The sequence below is a fragment of the Petaurus breviceps genome, unplaced genomic scaffold (assembly GCF_028583685.1).
Source record: "Petaurus breviceps papuanus isolate PSGF00001 unplaced genomic scaffold, PetGlider_PUasm1.0 90903, whole genome shotgun sequence".
Lineage (NCBI taxonomy): Eukaryota > Metazoa > Chordata > Mammalia > Diprotodontia > Petauridae > Petaurus > Petaurus breviceps.
This window is the reverse complement of record NW_027187376.1, coordinates 287,083-300,234: the sequence shown is the minus strand read 5'-3', so window position 1 is coordinate 300,234 and position 13,152 is coordinate 287,083. Positions and strand designations below refer to the sequence as shown.

Here is a 13,152-nt window from a genome sequence, read left to right as displayed (position 1 = left end):
CTAGCACAATTTAAAGATAAGACATACACACATAAAAAGTTAACTAAAAACATAAGTTATTTCATAATCATAATGCCAAAGGAGTGAGGCAGATTAAGAAGTAAGGTTTCAGAGGAGGGAGTGATCCTTGTGGACTGAAATAGTCAGGGAAGGCTCCAAGGAAGAGGAGGGCCTGAAGCCTGGGACTGAAGGAGGGGAAGGATTTGTATAGGCATAAAGGAGGCCTAGCATGAACCAAGGGACAGAGGCAAGAATGAGCAACGATCGTGGCAGGCTCAGGGAACAGAGAGCAGAGGCTTTCTCTGTAGAGTAAATGGGAGTTAAGTTTGGAAACATGAGGAAAGGTAAGAACAAATAATGGAAAAGCTTGAACATTAGCCTTGACTTCTATTTGGATGCAACAGAACATGCAAATGTTTTCACTGACATGGTTTTGAGGGCCAATCATTTTTCTTTCCTTGAGGACACAATCAGTACTCATTGAGCGAGGAGGTGGGCAGCTCCATAATTGGCTAGGCTCCTCACTGGAGAGAGAGCTCTAGGTATGGGAGCCTGGATGAATAGCTCAGGAAGCCCTTCCTACACTTGGTGAAGACCAAGACCACAGCACCTTCCCCTCCCAACTTGGATGGTATCTCTGGAGTCGGAAGTCCAGAGTCTCTACCTCATAAGGGAGTAAAGAGAGACTGTTGACATTTCTCCTTATCTCCTCCTCTCTTGCCTCACAGGGGGGCACCTCTCGGTCAGGAGACACTGAGCCTGTACCTTCTACCAGGCTGTTCCAAGTAAAAGGAACAAATGATTTGAACACCAAATCTTTTGAAGTGCCTGCTCGGGCTAGTTCCCTCAACTCCAATGATGTTTTCATCCTCACGACACAATCTTGTTGCTACCTGTGGTATGGGAAGGTGAGTGTCCATCCCCCTATGAACTGGCCACTGTGGGAAGGCAAAGAGGGAGAGACGTCTGTTTTTTCTGCTATCTCTCACCTTCTTTTCTTCCCACACCTAAGGGTGGCATCTTGCCCTTCCTTCACCTCTCTCTTTTTGACTCTGCCTACCTACCTGCCTGTCCTTAGCTTTGTGACTGCCAGTCTTTCTCTTTCCAGCTCTATATCTTTGACAGTCTCTGTTTCTTGTCTCTGCTTTTCTGTAGGACTCTCTTCCCAATAGACCCCCTAATGCCATAGAGCTTTGGCTAGACTCTTTCTCTACTTTGCCATCCCTCAGAAGAGTAGCATCTCCCTATGAGATGATCTTGAGGAGCCTGAAGGAGGTCCTCAGACCAAAGAGGTGACAAATTCTAGGTCCCACTTCCTTCTCACTGAACTCTCTGTGCCTGGGGAGAGGGAGCTCTCCAACCTGGGACCTCGTCCAATTCTAAGCAGGGACATCCTGGGCCAATACCTTGGAGGAAAGTGTTATGGGGGAACTGGAAAGTCTACCCTCTGCAGCCCCTTGAGCTTCCTCTCCATGTAGGGCTGTAGCGGAGACGAGCGGGAGATGGCAAAGACTGTGTCAGACATCATCTCTCGAAAGGAGAAGCAGGTGGTGGTGGAGGGACAAGAACCAGCAAACTTTTGGCTCGCCCTGGGCGGAAAGGCACCCTATGCTAACAACAAGAGGTAACTGGACCCCTCTGCTCCTCATAAATCCATTCTTATCAGTCAGAGAAACCCCTTCTGGTAAGAGTTAGATATAATAGGAAGAACCCTGTCAATGACTCAAGTCTTATAGGATCTAGAGGCAAAAGGATGTTAGAAATCATCTAGGTTCACATACCTCATGCCTTATAATGTAGAATGGAGCTCTAAAATTGAAGGACCTAAGTCTGAAACCTCACGCTAACATTGCCTGTGTGGCCTTGGACAAGTCATTTCCCTTCTTTGGGCCTTTCCCTATCTGTGAAATGATGAGGTTGGACTAGATGACCTCTGACATAACCTACCAGCTCTAAATTGAAGAAGTTCACAGAGGTTAAATTTCTTGCCCTGGGCCACGGAGCCAGTGTCAGAGGGCAGGATTTGAATGTCGGCTATCTCCAACTACCTCCTTGACTGAGCTGAAGCTGAAGTTCTCTTCCCAGCCCTTTATACTGACTCCACATACACCCCTGAGGTGTATGGGGGTGTTCAAGGAGCACTAGCACCTCTGCTGTGAGGGCTTGCAGAGAGCTTTTCCGGGCTGCTCACCCACCTTTGGTATCTACCTGTCCCCCAGCTCTCACCTGTGGCTCCAAGAAGCTGCAGCATAGGTAATGGCCACGCCCCAGTAAGCCATCTCCACAGACAGGCTAAACCAGGTGGAGGGTAACCTGTTAGCCTTAAAGCCCTTTGGGGAGCTGCAAGCGTGTGAAGATTTCCCTAGTGCACTGAGCAGATGAGAACAGCTTCTTCCAACAGCCGCGAAGCCAGCAGTAGCAGGTTCTGTGGAGGGAGCACTTGGAGTTTGGTGAGACACTGAAGACCCCAAGGTCATCCCCTGCATCCCTGGCCATTGCCTGTCTTGATTTGTCTTGCCACTAGACTTCAATAACTCTGAAAGAGAGCCTGAGACTGGCAATTGTGCAACTCTGTTTCTCTTAAATCCGATGGACTCTGGAGTCAAGGCATCACCCTGTGATGTGATTGGCCCTCTTTGAAAAGAAGAACAAAGAACAAAAGCTGACCCCAGAATATCTTTCCTACTGAGAATGCTAGAGCAGGTAGGGGACAAGGCTTCATTTGTAGACTGGCTATTTACTCAGAAGACTCCTCCCTGCCCCAAATATATAGCATTCAGAGAGCTTGGAGAAGCCAGAATTGAACTTGCAGTCTTGGTCCTGTTTCCTCCAAGCATCAGCTGGCCTAACAGTGTACCTAATACCTCTTGGGTGGGGCCGAGGGAGGTGTCTTAATCTCTGAGGCAACGGAAGCCCAGAGTTCAAGTGCATTAGATTAGATAAGTAAGTAAACTTCAGAAAGGGTAGGGCATTGATTGACCTTAGGGTTCAGCACTTCGGTGAAATGCTTACATCAGCAGCTGAGTAGTAGTATTCTCTGAGAAGAGATGCCCAACCCTTGCTCCCCCATTCAGGTCTTGGGAAGTTAAAGGGATTAGGTTAACACCTGGAGAAGGGATGGCTTGAGTAGGTTTGGGAGATGACAGAAAGTCTGGGCTTTACTGGATTTGAATCCCTGAACTATTGCTTTACTGAGGGGTAGTTATCAACAGGGGGGTATGGAGTGTTCTGCGAGGACACCTGCCACCCAACTGTCATCTGTGGCTCCAAGAAGCTGTAGCATGCACAGCAACCACACCCTGGCAAACCATCTATACAGATGGGCTAAGCCAGATTGAGAGTAACTAAAGGGCTTCAAATCCATTGGTGAGTTAGGGGAGTATCTACCCCAGGCATGTGAAGACTCCCCTAAGCAGAACGGGGAGATGAGAACACTTTGTTCCAATGGCCATGAAGGCTACTGAAGCAGGCACTGTGAACTAGGTCAGGCACTGAAGATGCTAAGGTCATCCACTGCATCCTGGGCCATTGACAGTCATCCTGATGTTTGTCTTGCCGCGGGACTTCAATGACTCTGGAGGAGAGAATGAGGCTGATGACCTTGTGCAATTCTGCCTCACTTAAATCCAATCGACTCTCAAGTCAAGGCATCACCCCACAATATCATCGGCCCTCTTTGAAAAGGTCAAACAACAACACTGACCAACAATTCTCCAGTTTTAATAGGCAAAGAGCAAGAGAATTATTACAATTATAGCTGTAAGAATAGAGGTTAGATTTCAGGAAGAACTTCCCACTTGGGAGGAGAGTGAATGCTAAACTGGCAGATGTGGGGATTGCAGCAGGGTAGCATGTGTGGAATTTCTTCTCTTGAAAGTTCCTTATAACCTTCTTTTCACAACCCCCAAGACTTTGGGAGCCAGAGACGGTGTTCTGGGGGCATTTCTTTCTAATTTTGTAAAACTAATGTCATTACCTTGCCCCCTATAGACTGCAGGAGGAAACTCTTTCCATCACACCGCGTCTCTTTGAGTGCTCCAATCAGACAGGTCGCTTCCTGGCCACAGAAATTCCTGATTTTAATCAGGATGATCTGGAAGAAGATGATGTATTTCTGTTGGATGTCTGGGATCAGGTAGGACCCTCTTCCCATCCAAGTCTGAGTTCCTGGTACACCATATCCTTGCCCCACCCTCTCCAATCTTAATAATCTTGGCTCGTCTCCAAGGACCTGGAATTCAAATCTCACCTTTGTTACTTACTTCCTCCCTTGGGGATCGTGGGTGAGTCACTTCTTTCTAGGTCTTGGTTTCTTCATCTGCCAAGTGAGGGAGTTGGACCAGTAAGACTAGGAGATCCTTTCTAGTACCAAATATCATGACTGCAACTCTGCAGGAATTTTTTTTCTAAAAATGGTTTAAAAATTAATTTATCTTAAACTTAAAATACAAGAACTGAAATATACAATAAGAAATAAAAGAAATATATTATAAACTTAAATACAAAATAAGAAAAGAAAAAAAAGCATTGCCATGTGCATAGCAGAACTTAAGAGATGATTCAAAATATACAGCAATAAATTTCCATCTCAAGGAAGCCTATATAATAAATACTACATGTTGTGTTCAGAGCTGTCCATCTTTTCTTGGCTTTTTTGTAAGTTTTCTTTTGCTCTCTACTGTGCACTTCTTACTTTATTCTTTATTCTCTCTTCCTCCCTCAACCCCAAGAAGGTACAATTAAGAATATATACGTGGGGTGGCTAGGTGGCACAGTGAATAGAGATGGTACCAGCCTTGGAGTCAGAAGAGCCTGAGTTCAAATGTGGCCTTGGACGCTTAACACAAAAAACTAGCCATGTGACCTTGGGCAAGTCACTTAACCCCAATTACCCTGCCTTCCCCCCTCCAAAAAGCAAAAAAAAGAGCATATACATATATACACATACATATGTATGTATACACACATCCAGAAATATATACATATATACATACATGCACACACACATATATATGCACATATACACATACAAACACACAGAGATATGCACATAGAAATATATATGCATATGTACACTTACCTACACATACATTTACTTTGAAATCTATAATCATACATATATAGACATATACATTTATATGCATCTATGCAAGATCATACCATACTTTTTTGTCCTCTGTTTCTCTGAGGGTAGATAACCTCTTCCTTCATAAATCTGAGTCTGTACATATTTTCCCAAGTCCACCAGCTCATCATTTCTTACACCACATCCCAATAATTACACTTACATCCCAATTTGGAGATGCAAGAGGCCCAGAATGTCATCTAGTCCGCTGGTCAAGAAGCTGAGGGTGCCACAGAGGAGGAACAGCAGGGACAAGGAAGACAGGCAAGCATTTCTCTCTGGGCTGTAATAGTCCAGCAGATTTGTATACCCCCATGCCAGTATTATTTGTAGTTTCAAAGAAAGATAACAGAATTCTTTCCTTGCCCTTATCCTTCATTTTGGGGAAAGGTGCTTTTGCAGGCGGTGGATGGGATGAAGAGTCATTTATTTAAAAAAAAAAAACATTCATTCTGTTAAAAGTTTTTTTTTTCAGTTGCTCTGCATGGCAGGGTAGTTCAGCCCTTGCTCTGTGGGGAGCTAAGGGACGGGAGAGGTTGCAGAATTGGGGGGATTGGAGTACCCCCTGGAGTGGGATCAAGCTGTGTCTAAGGGCAAATTTCAGAAAGATCTGGAATTGCTGACAGGTTTTTTTCTGGATTGGGATGTACGCCAATGAGACAGAGAAGAAAGATGCAGCCGTTTTGGTGCAGGAGTACCTGAAGACACACCCCAGTGGGAGAGATCCAGAGACACCCATCGTGGTGGTGAAGCAGGGACATGAGCCCCCCACTTTCACGGGGTGGTTCATGGCCTGGGATCCTTTCAAGTGGAACGTAAGTGACTTGCCCAGTATTTTGCTTTCACAAGTTCAGAAAACTTCTTATGCTTCTTTTCCCCAGAAAATCTCTCCAAGGCAGGGATCTTATCAATGGAATTCTAAGTGCAATGTTTAGTGTTCCTTCATTCATAGACATACCATTCATGATTTTTATTCCTTGTGATTTTATCCTTTCCAAGAATGGTGGACTTGGAATCAACCCTTGGAGTCTGAACTTAGCTTCTGGCAATTATTAGCTATGCAACCAAGGACAAATCCCTGCGTCTCAGTTTCCTCATCTGTAAAGTGGGAATGATGCTTTCACTACGCACCCCAGCATAGGCAAAATGCTTTGTAAACCTACGAAAACAAGTCATCCTTATTATTAATTGATTGGTTGATTCTCTGTACAAGTCTAAACACTAACATACCTAATGTGTAATGGCCAATAATCCTTCCCCAGTTGCTTCCTCTCAAAATCTGCACTGATTTTTGGCTCCAGCCCCAACTCTTTCTTTTTGTTCCCTTTGCTCAGCTCTGCTGGAGTCACAGACATAAAACTATACAAAGTGTGTGTGGGGGATTTATGACACCATTCTCCGCTACACCTCGACCTATATAATTTTACTCTTTGAGAATGAGTAAGGAAAAAATGTTAAGGTCATTCTCTGCATTCTAATGAATAAATCTTGAGAAGTCTACATACACCTCACTCACATCACAACCCACCCTTTTATATTTCTTATCCATCTCTGTTCTGGCTACATGGATGGTTTCTGAGAACTGAATCAAATAACATGGGAGAGCATGTCTCTCATACACCATCTCACCCTCTCCCACCCCAACTCCATTTCCTGGATTTGGGAAACCTTACTTTTCTTCTATCCTTTGGTCAGGGCATGAACCAACCCTCTGCTTATCAGGGAAAATGATCCTCCTTCCTCACCCCCTGTCTGACTCCATTTCCCTGCTCTGTTATCTGATCATACCTAGAATGCCAAATCTTATGAAGACATGAAGGCAGAACTGGGAAACAGCAGCAGCTTGAGCCAGATCAAAGCTGTGAGTATGGAATTCACTTAACATTTTAAAGGTACATATTTCAAAAAAGGCACAGACACACACACACACACACACACACACACGGAGGGAGGGAGGGAAAAAGAAAAGAAAAAAGCACTAGGCACAAAGACAATAAATAAATACTAAGTAATTTAAAGAGGAGAAACACTGGTGACTGATTTGTAGGAACCAATTATCATGGGCAAATTCAACCATTTCCCCTAAGGAAATGTTTACTGGTAACTAGTCTTAAAGAATCCCCTTTGCTGCAGGGCATTGCCTTCTGTCTTCATATTATTTTCTCAGCAGAGATGAATTGTTCTGCCCATTCAACTTTATCAAGCACTTATTAAGGTTCTAGTTTTCTCATTTCTAAATAAAATGCCAACTCCTTTAAATTAGTAAATATTTACTCTATACATATTTATTGGCTTGGTGCCTGAGGATATGCAATAAAAGCATGGCCACCCTTTGCTCAAGGAGCTCACAGCCTTAATAAGTGAGATGACGATTGATAACTGATAGAAATGTGTCCAGAGCAATATAGCAATTGCATGAGTGAGAGTAATAAAACAAAGAAATGTGGTATAAATTATAATAACCCAGGGCTCAGCACTGTCCAGGAACACCCAGGAAAAGTTACACGTGTATGAATAGGTCAAAGAGGGTCTAGAGAAATACAAATTTGACAGGGCACAGAAATTTAAAATTCTTTAGAGCACATCTCTGACCTTTGGGAGTGTCATGGGGAGAGCAGGTTACTAAATAAAACAGGCACACCTATTACAGTTATTGGGCTGGGAAGACATAGGGTCTGAACCAATGTATTATTGCTTAGGGGAACTGGGGGTGTGGGTAAGGGAGAGAAATCAGGAAAAGCTTTCTAGAAGAGGTAGCCTTTAAGTTGATGTCGGATTAAGACTCCACCATGACCAAGTTTGGGTAGATAGCTATTTCCTTTTCTTTCTCCACAGGACATAACCAATCCTAAAACAGATGTGTTCACGGCTAACACTATCCTTGCTTCTGGACCTTTGCCTACTTTCCCACTGGAGATGCTTGTGAACAAACCTGCAGAAGAACTACCAGAGGGTGTGGATCCTAGTAGGAAGGAGGTGAGTTGGATGGGGGAGAGGGGTTCTAAAAAGGTGAAATTACAGTTTGATGAAAACCTTATTTCTAATACTTGTTCATACCTTATGGGGTTTCCAACTCTACCTCAAGGATTCTTACAAGGGGTGAAAGGATTTTTGGATGGTCAGTGCTGTCTAGTGTTTTGGAAAAACCATTGGAACTGGAGTTCCTGAGTTCAAGCCCCTCCATTTACCACCTGTGTGACCTTGGGTCTCTTCAGAAAGCAGGACGGAGTCAGGGAGACCTGAGTTCAGTCCTCCTTCTGATACTTACTAGCTGTGTGACCTTCGGTAAATCACTCACCCTCTCTCAACCTGTTTCCTCATTGGTAAAATGAAAATTATGATAATAGAATCTATCTCATGGGGTTGTTTCAAGGATCAAATAACATATGTAAAGTGCTTTGCAAAGGATAAAAAGCTAAATAAATGCTATTATTATTCAGATGATCACTAGTCACTTCCAGTTCTAAATTCTATAACAAGTAGAGATTATCTATCTATCCATCTATTGATATAGATTTTGTTGTTAGCAAGCATGTCTCATATATTACTATTAGAACATGTATGTTTTTTGGGGGGAGGAGGGGAATCATTTTCACATAGACTAGAATTTGATCCTCACTTACAACCCTGTGAAATATTCATTTTATAGCTGTAGAGACTGAGGTCCAGACGTGGTGACTCGTCTTATGGGAGAGTAAGACCACAGATTATTAACTGGAAGCAGAAATAGATTATTCATTTTATTATTTTATTTTTTTGCTTTTTGGAGGGGGAGGGCAGGGCAATTGATGTTGTGACTTGCCCAAGTTCACAAGGCTAGTAAGTCTAAGTGTCTGAGGCTGGATTTGAACTCAGGTCCTCCTGACTCTAGGGCCGGTGCTCTATCCAGTGCACCAGTAGATTATTCATTTTAAAGGGGGAAAAATACTGATGAAAACTAAGAGAAAAAAAGAAAACAGTGTAAGTAATATATTTGGTCTCTTTTGGAGTTTATTGTCACATTCTTGCTGGATAACTGGAGAGGTTTTTTGTTTTTAAATTTTATTTCTTTAGGGCCACTTAGATCCACAAGAATGATTCAATTCTAAATTTCAGAAAAGTGCAGAGACAGGAAGACACCGGAAGGCATGACTTGTGTTCACATTATGCCAGCATGTGAATGAGTGAGTTAGAATAGGAGGTAATAGATAAGCAATTGTCAGACTGGCCCACAGAGTTCAAGAACAGTCTTATCATAATTCCTGAGAGTTCAGAGTACAGCAATTCCACCCCCCCCCCCCCCAAGCTTGTGTTCTAGAGCTGGACCACAGAAAGTAGAGATGTCTGTGAAATTTTCAGTCAGGAATCTGAAGCAACAGGAAAGCCAGGAGCAGACAAGCAGGTACTCTTTCCAACATTCCTCAATGATACCTCAATTTAGGGATGCAGAAGTTTTCCTGCATTTGCTACCCAGGAGATTATGTGGCAGTGGCTCCCCAGGGATGGAAGGACAATGACAGGTCACATTAACCCTGGGCCATCCAATAATTTTAAAACAAACGCTGCATCTTTCTCCTCTCACCTTCTTGCTGCTAGGGCTAGTGAGACCTCCTTTACACAAGCAGCTTTGACAAAGTTTATTATTTAGGAGCAGTGTGGCGCATTCTACTTCAGGTCAGAAGACCTGGTTTGGAAGCCCAGGTCTATTTACTAGCTGGATAGGGTCCCAGGCAAGCCATTTCAAGTCTTTGGGTGTGTTTCTTCACCAAAAATGAAGCTGAACGAGATAATCGTTGATTTCCTCAAATTCTGAACTCTGGTTTTTATTTCATTCAAGTATCAAGTTGACCTATTTTCAGGTATTTCCAAAATTCGTCTTTGGCTGGGACATCCTGAATAAGGTAGCCCTTTTCCTCAGCTCAAACATTCCAGTAGATTCCACTGTTTTAACTTCATTATTCCTACTATTTCTATTATCTTCCAGTTGGACCAGGAAATGCGTGTGGTTGCTTACTAGTACTCTCCTAAATGGAAGGTCACATTGAGTGAAATTATAATTGAAATCTCCTGACCTACACTTCCACAGTCACACACTCCTGTTCCTCCCCACCCCTAGCCCCACCTGTTGCTAAAACCTGTGCTCAGAAAAGGATCTGACATCCCATAGTCATGTTCTCTGGAGACTCTGGCAACAAAGCCTCGTGCTTTCATGAATCAAGGTCCAACATAGGTTGATCCAAGCTCCTCACTAGCTGGGCTTGGTCTTTTAAACTATGAGCCAATCAGAAAAGATTTATGTTAAAGCTAGAATTGACTTTAGATACCTTTTAGCTAGATCACCCCACCCCAAGCCCTCCCTAGGGGTCTCTGGATAAATTTCAGGGGGGGTTATTTTCCCTAACTTCTAGCTGAAATGTAGCATGTATTTCGATTATTAACACAGGCAACTAGCATTCTGAGAAGGGGTCCATTGACTGACAAAGGGTTAAGTAATGCCACAAAAAAAAAAAAGTTAAGACCATGTAGTCTATTCCAACACCCTCATTTTACAGATTAAGAAATAGATTCAGAGAAGTGATTTGCACAGAGGTACTAAATAGACAAGATATAAACCCAAGCCTTCTGAACTCCAGTTCCAGGGCTATCTAGATGTCTGAGGTAAACACATCCCCCTTTCTCATGGTTTATTGCACTGACAGATTTTGCTTTCCATTTGACTCCTACTCTGATACATCACATTAAAACACGCTCCTGGGACAAATATTGGTCATTCGGCAGGGACTTTGCCCTTCTTCCTCTCTTGCTGCCCATGTGACCTGGCTCCCCTGCCTCACCCCCAGCTTTTCTTTACCCTCAGGCACACTTGTCTGGGGAAGACTTCACTCGAGTCTTCGGGATGTCTCCAAATGCCTTTTCTGCCCTGCCACAGTGGAAACAACAGAATCTGAAGAAGGAGAAAGGGTTGTTTTGAAGGGAGGTATAACTACAAAGTCCACAATGCGGCATCCCCATTTCAGCAGCTTTGCCAAGTTTAATTTTGTTTACTGCTATATCAAATAAAGTGAAATTACTTTCAGAATATTGAAGGATAGAGTAATGCCCCCTCTCTTCAGTTACATGCTTACCATTTCCTCCAAAAAGGATCTGCCTCAGGGAACTGGTGGTCCCATTTCTGAGCAACCCAGATGGAAGACCGGGGAGTGGTTAAGTTGGCCTACCATAGCTTTTAATTATCTTGCCACAAGAAATAAGTGGCCACTCCAGACAACATAATTGAATTCTAAGTGGGGGTCCCTGAGGGTCTCAAAATTATGGTTTATCTGATCTCAATAGTGGGTAGAACATTTTCCAGATTTATAATTTTCACTTTCACTTTGTATTCCTCAGAGCCTGGGCCTAATACATTCTTGGTGTACTGTCTCCACTCTGTTCTGGGGCAAATCCCATTTTAACCAAGTCTCAATGAGTACTTCAGAACTAAAATGAATCTAGTCTCCTTGGTCTACAACTTAGGCTTCTGGAAGGCAGTAAAGTGGGTGTGAAGATCCCTAAGTTTGTTCTGGACTTCGTGGCAGAGACATCTTTCTTCTGTATTCTGGTCACTGTTTGGGATGCTGAGTCCTATATAAAGATTATAAAAATACAAACATCAATCACTTTCTCTCCAATGGTATTTCAAAGAAAAAGTTTGACCCTTTATTAACAAAGGGCTCAGAGTTCAGCCATGTAATGTAAACTTTTCAACAGTCAGGCACTTACAAAATTAAGAATGGTAAGGTCTCTGAAAACAGGAACTATTTTTTCTCTCTCTTTAGTCCTAGTGCCCAGTACCTGACAGGCCCATAATACCTGTTATATTGTTAATTGCAGCTCAGTGGTGCCCAAAGCAACATGGTCATTTGCCTTTTTTTCTTCTAAGACACACATTACAGGTGACCTCTTCAGAAGACCAAAAAAAATTGATCTCCATAGATGTGCCAGTTTTTAAGCGTCTGACAGAATGATGATGCCCTTTTCAGAAATAAAAGTCAAACCAATAGAGGGGTTAATAAAGAGGTTTTAATTTCACAAAAAAAAATCTATATATCATTTAAAAAGGGGGAAAAACAAGGAAAAACCTTAAGAGATACAAAGGAACAGTTCTGCTAAAACACAGATAAAATGCCGTTCCATATAAACAGTGTAAAGAATCAGAATCAAAAAATCACTCAGAACGCGGAAAACTATCCCACTAGTAGTGTGGTCAAAGCTGCCAGCAAACCTGGAGGCAGATCAACCAGGCATGGTAGAGAAACCCTATTTTTTTTTCCATACAATAAATTAACATTGTCAGGAGGCAGTGAAACTGGTCAGGCAGGGAAATAGGGAAGGGAGTAGAAAAAAGGAGAAAAGGAAAAATTGGGGAAAGAGGAATAAGAAGATCAAGGCAGACTTCAGTAATTGTTCATTTGTATTCTCACTCTTTGGAAAGAAACAGTCAACTTATCACCCCAGAACAATCTTACCTATCTTAACTCTTTGAACATTTGACTTTCCTGCAAACTTAGTTCTGACTTCTCCCTACCCATCCTAACCCTTCTCACTGTACCAAGCAAAGGAGATATATCCGTACCTCTAGCCCCTGTACCTCAATAAGAGTCCAATGGCAAAAGGTTAACAGCTTCATGTATTAGTTGTGATGCAGTTCTTAAGTTTTAAAAACTTTCAGACACAGTATGCATGAAAAACACTTATCCAGTTGTGGGAAAAAATATATATATATGAATATGGAGAGGTGGGCTACTCAAAGATAATTTATGTACTGAAAAACAATGCCTGATCAAGAAAGGAGCATACACCACAAAAAGAAAACTAGTGGCCATGTAAGACAAAATAAATTCTTTCTTAGTTACAGGATTTCCCAAGGCCTGAAGTAGTTTTTTGTTTGTTTAATGTATTTGATGGTGGTATTTTTAAAAACCTACACGACACACACATATACATATATATTACATACACACACATATACACACAGAAATCATTTTAGTTGCACTAATAAACGTGTCCCC

General features: G+C 42.5%; 1 protein-coding gene across 1 annotated transcript in view; it reads left to right on the top strand.

The window, feature by feature from the left end:
- The window catches only part of VIL1 (villin 1), a 23,791-nt gene extending 12,331 nt beyond the window's left edge, over window positions 1–11,460 (top strand). The window contains exons 13-19 of the mRNA XM_069075144.1: window positions 729–908; window positions 1,479–1,624; window positions 3,991–4,135; window positions 5,752–5,940; window positions 6,918–6,986; window positions 7,961–8,101; window positions 10,962–11,460. Coding sequence (XP_068931245.1) covers window positions 729–908; window positions 1,479–1,624; window positions 3,991–4,135; window positions 5,752–5,940; window positions 6,918–6,986; window positions 7,961–8,101; window positions 10,962–11,075 — 984 coding nt within the window. The 3' untranslated portion in view covers window positions 11,076–11,460. The remainder of the gene's footprint in view (window positions 1–728; window positions 909–1,478; window positions 1,625–3,990; window positions 4,136–5,751; window positions 5,941–6,917; window positions 6,987–7,960; window positions 8,102–10,961) is intronic.
- Window positions 11,461–13,152: the final 1,692 nt, after the last annotated feature.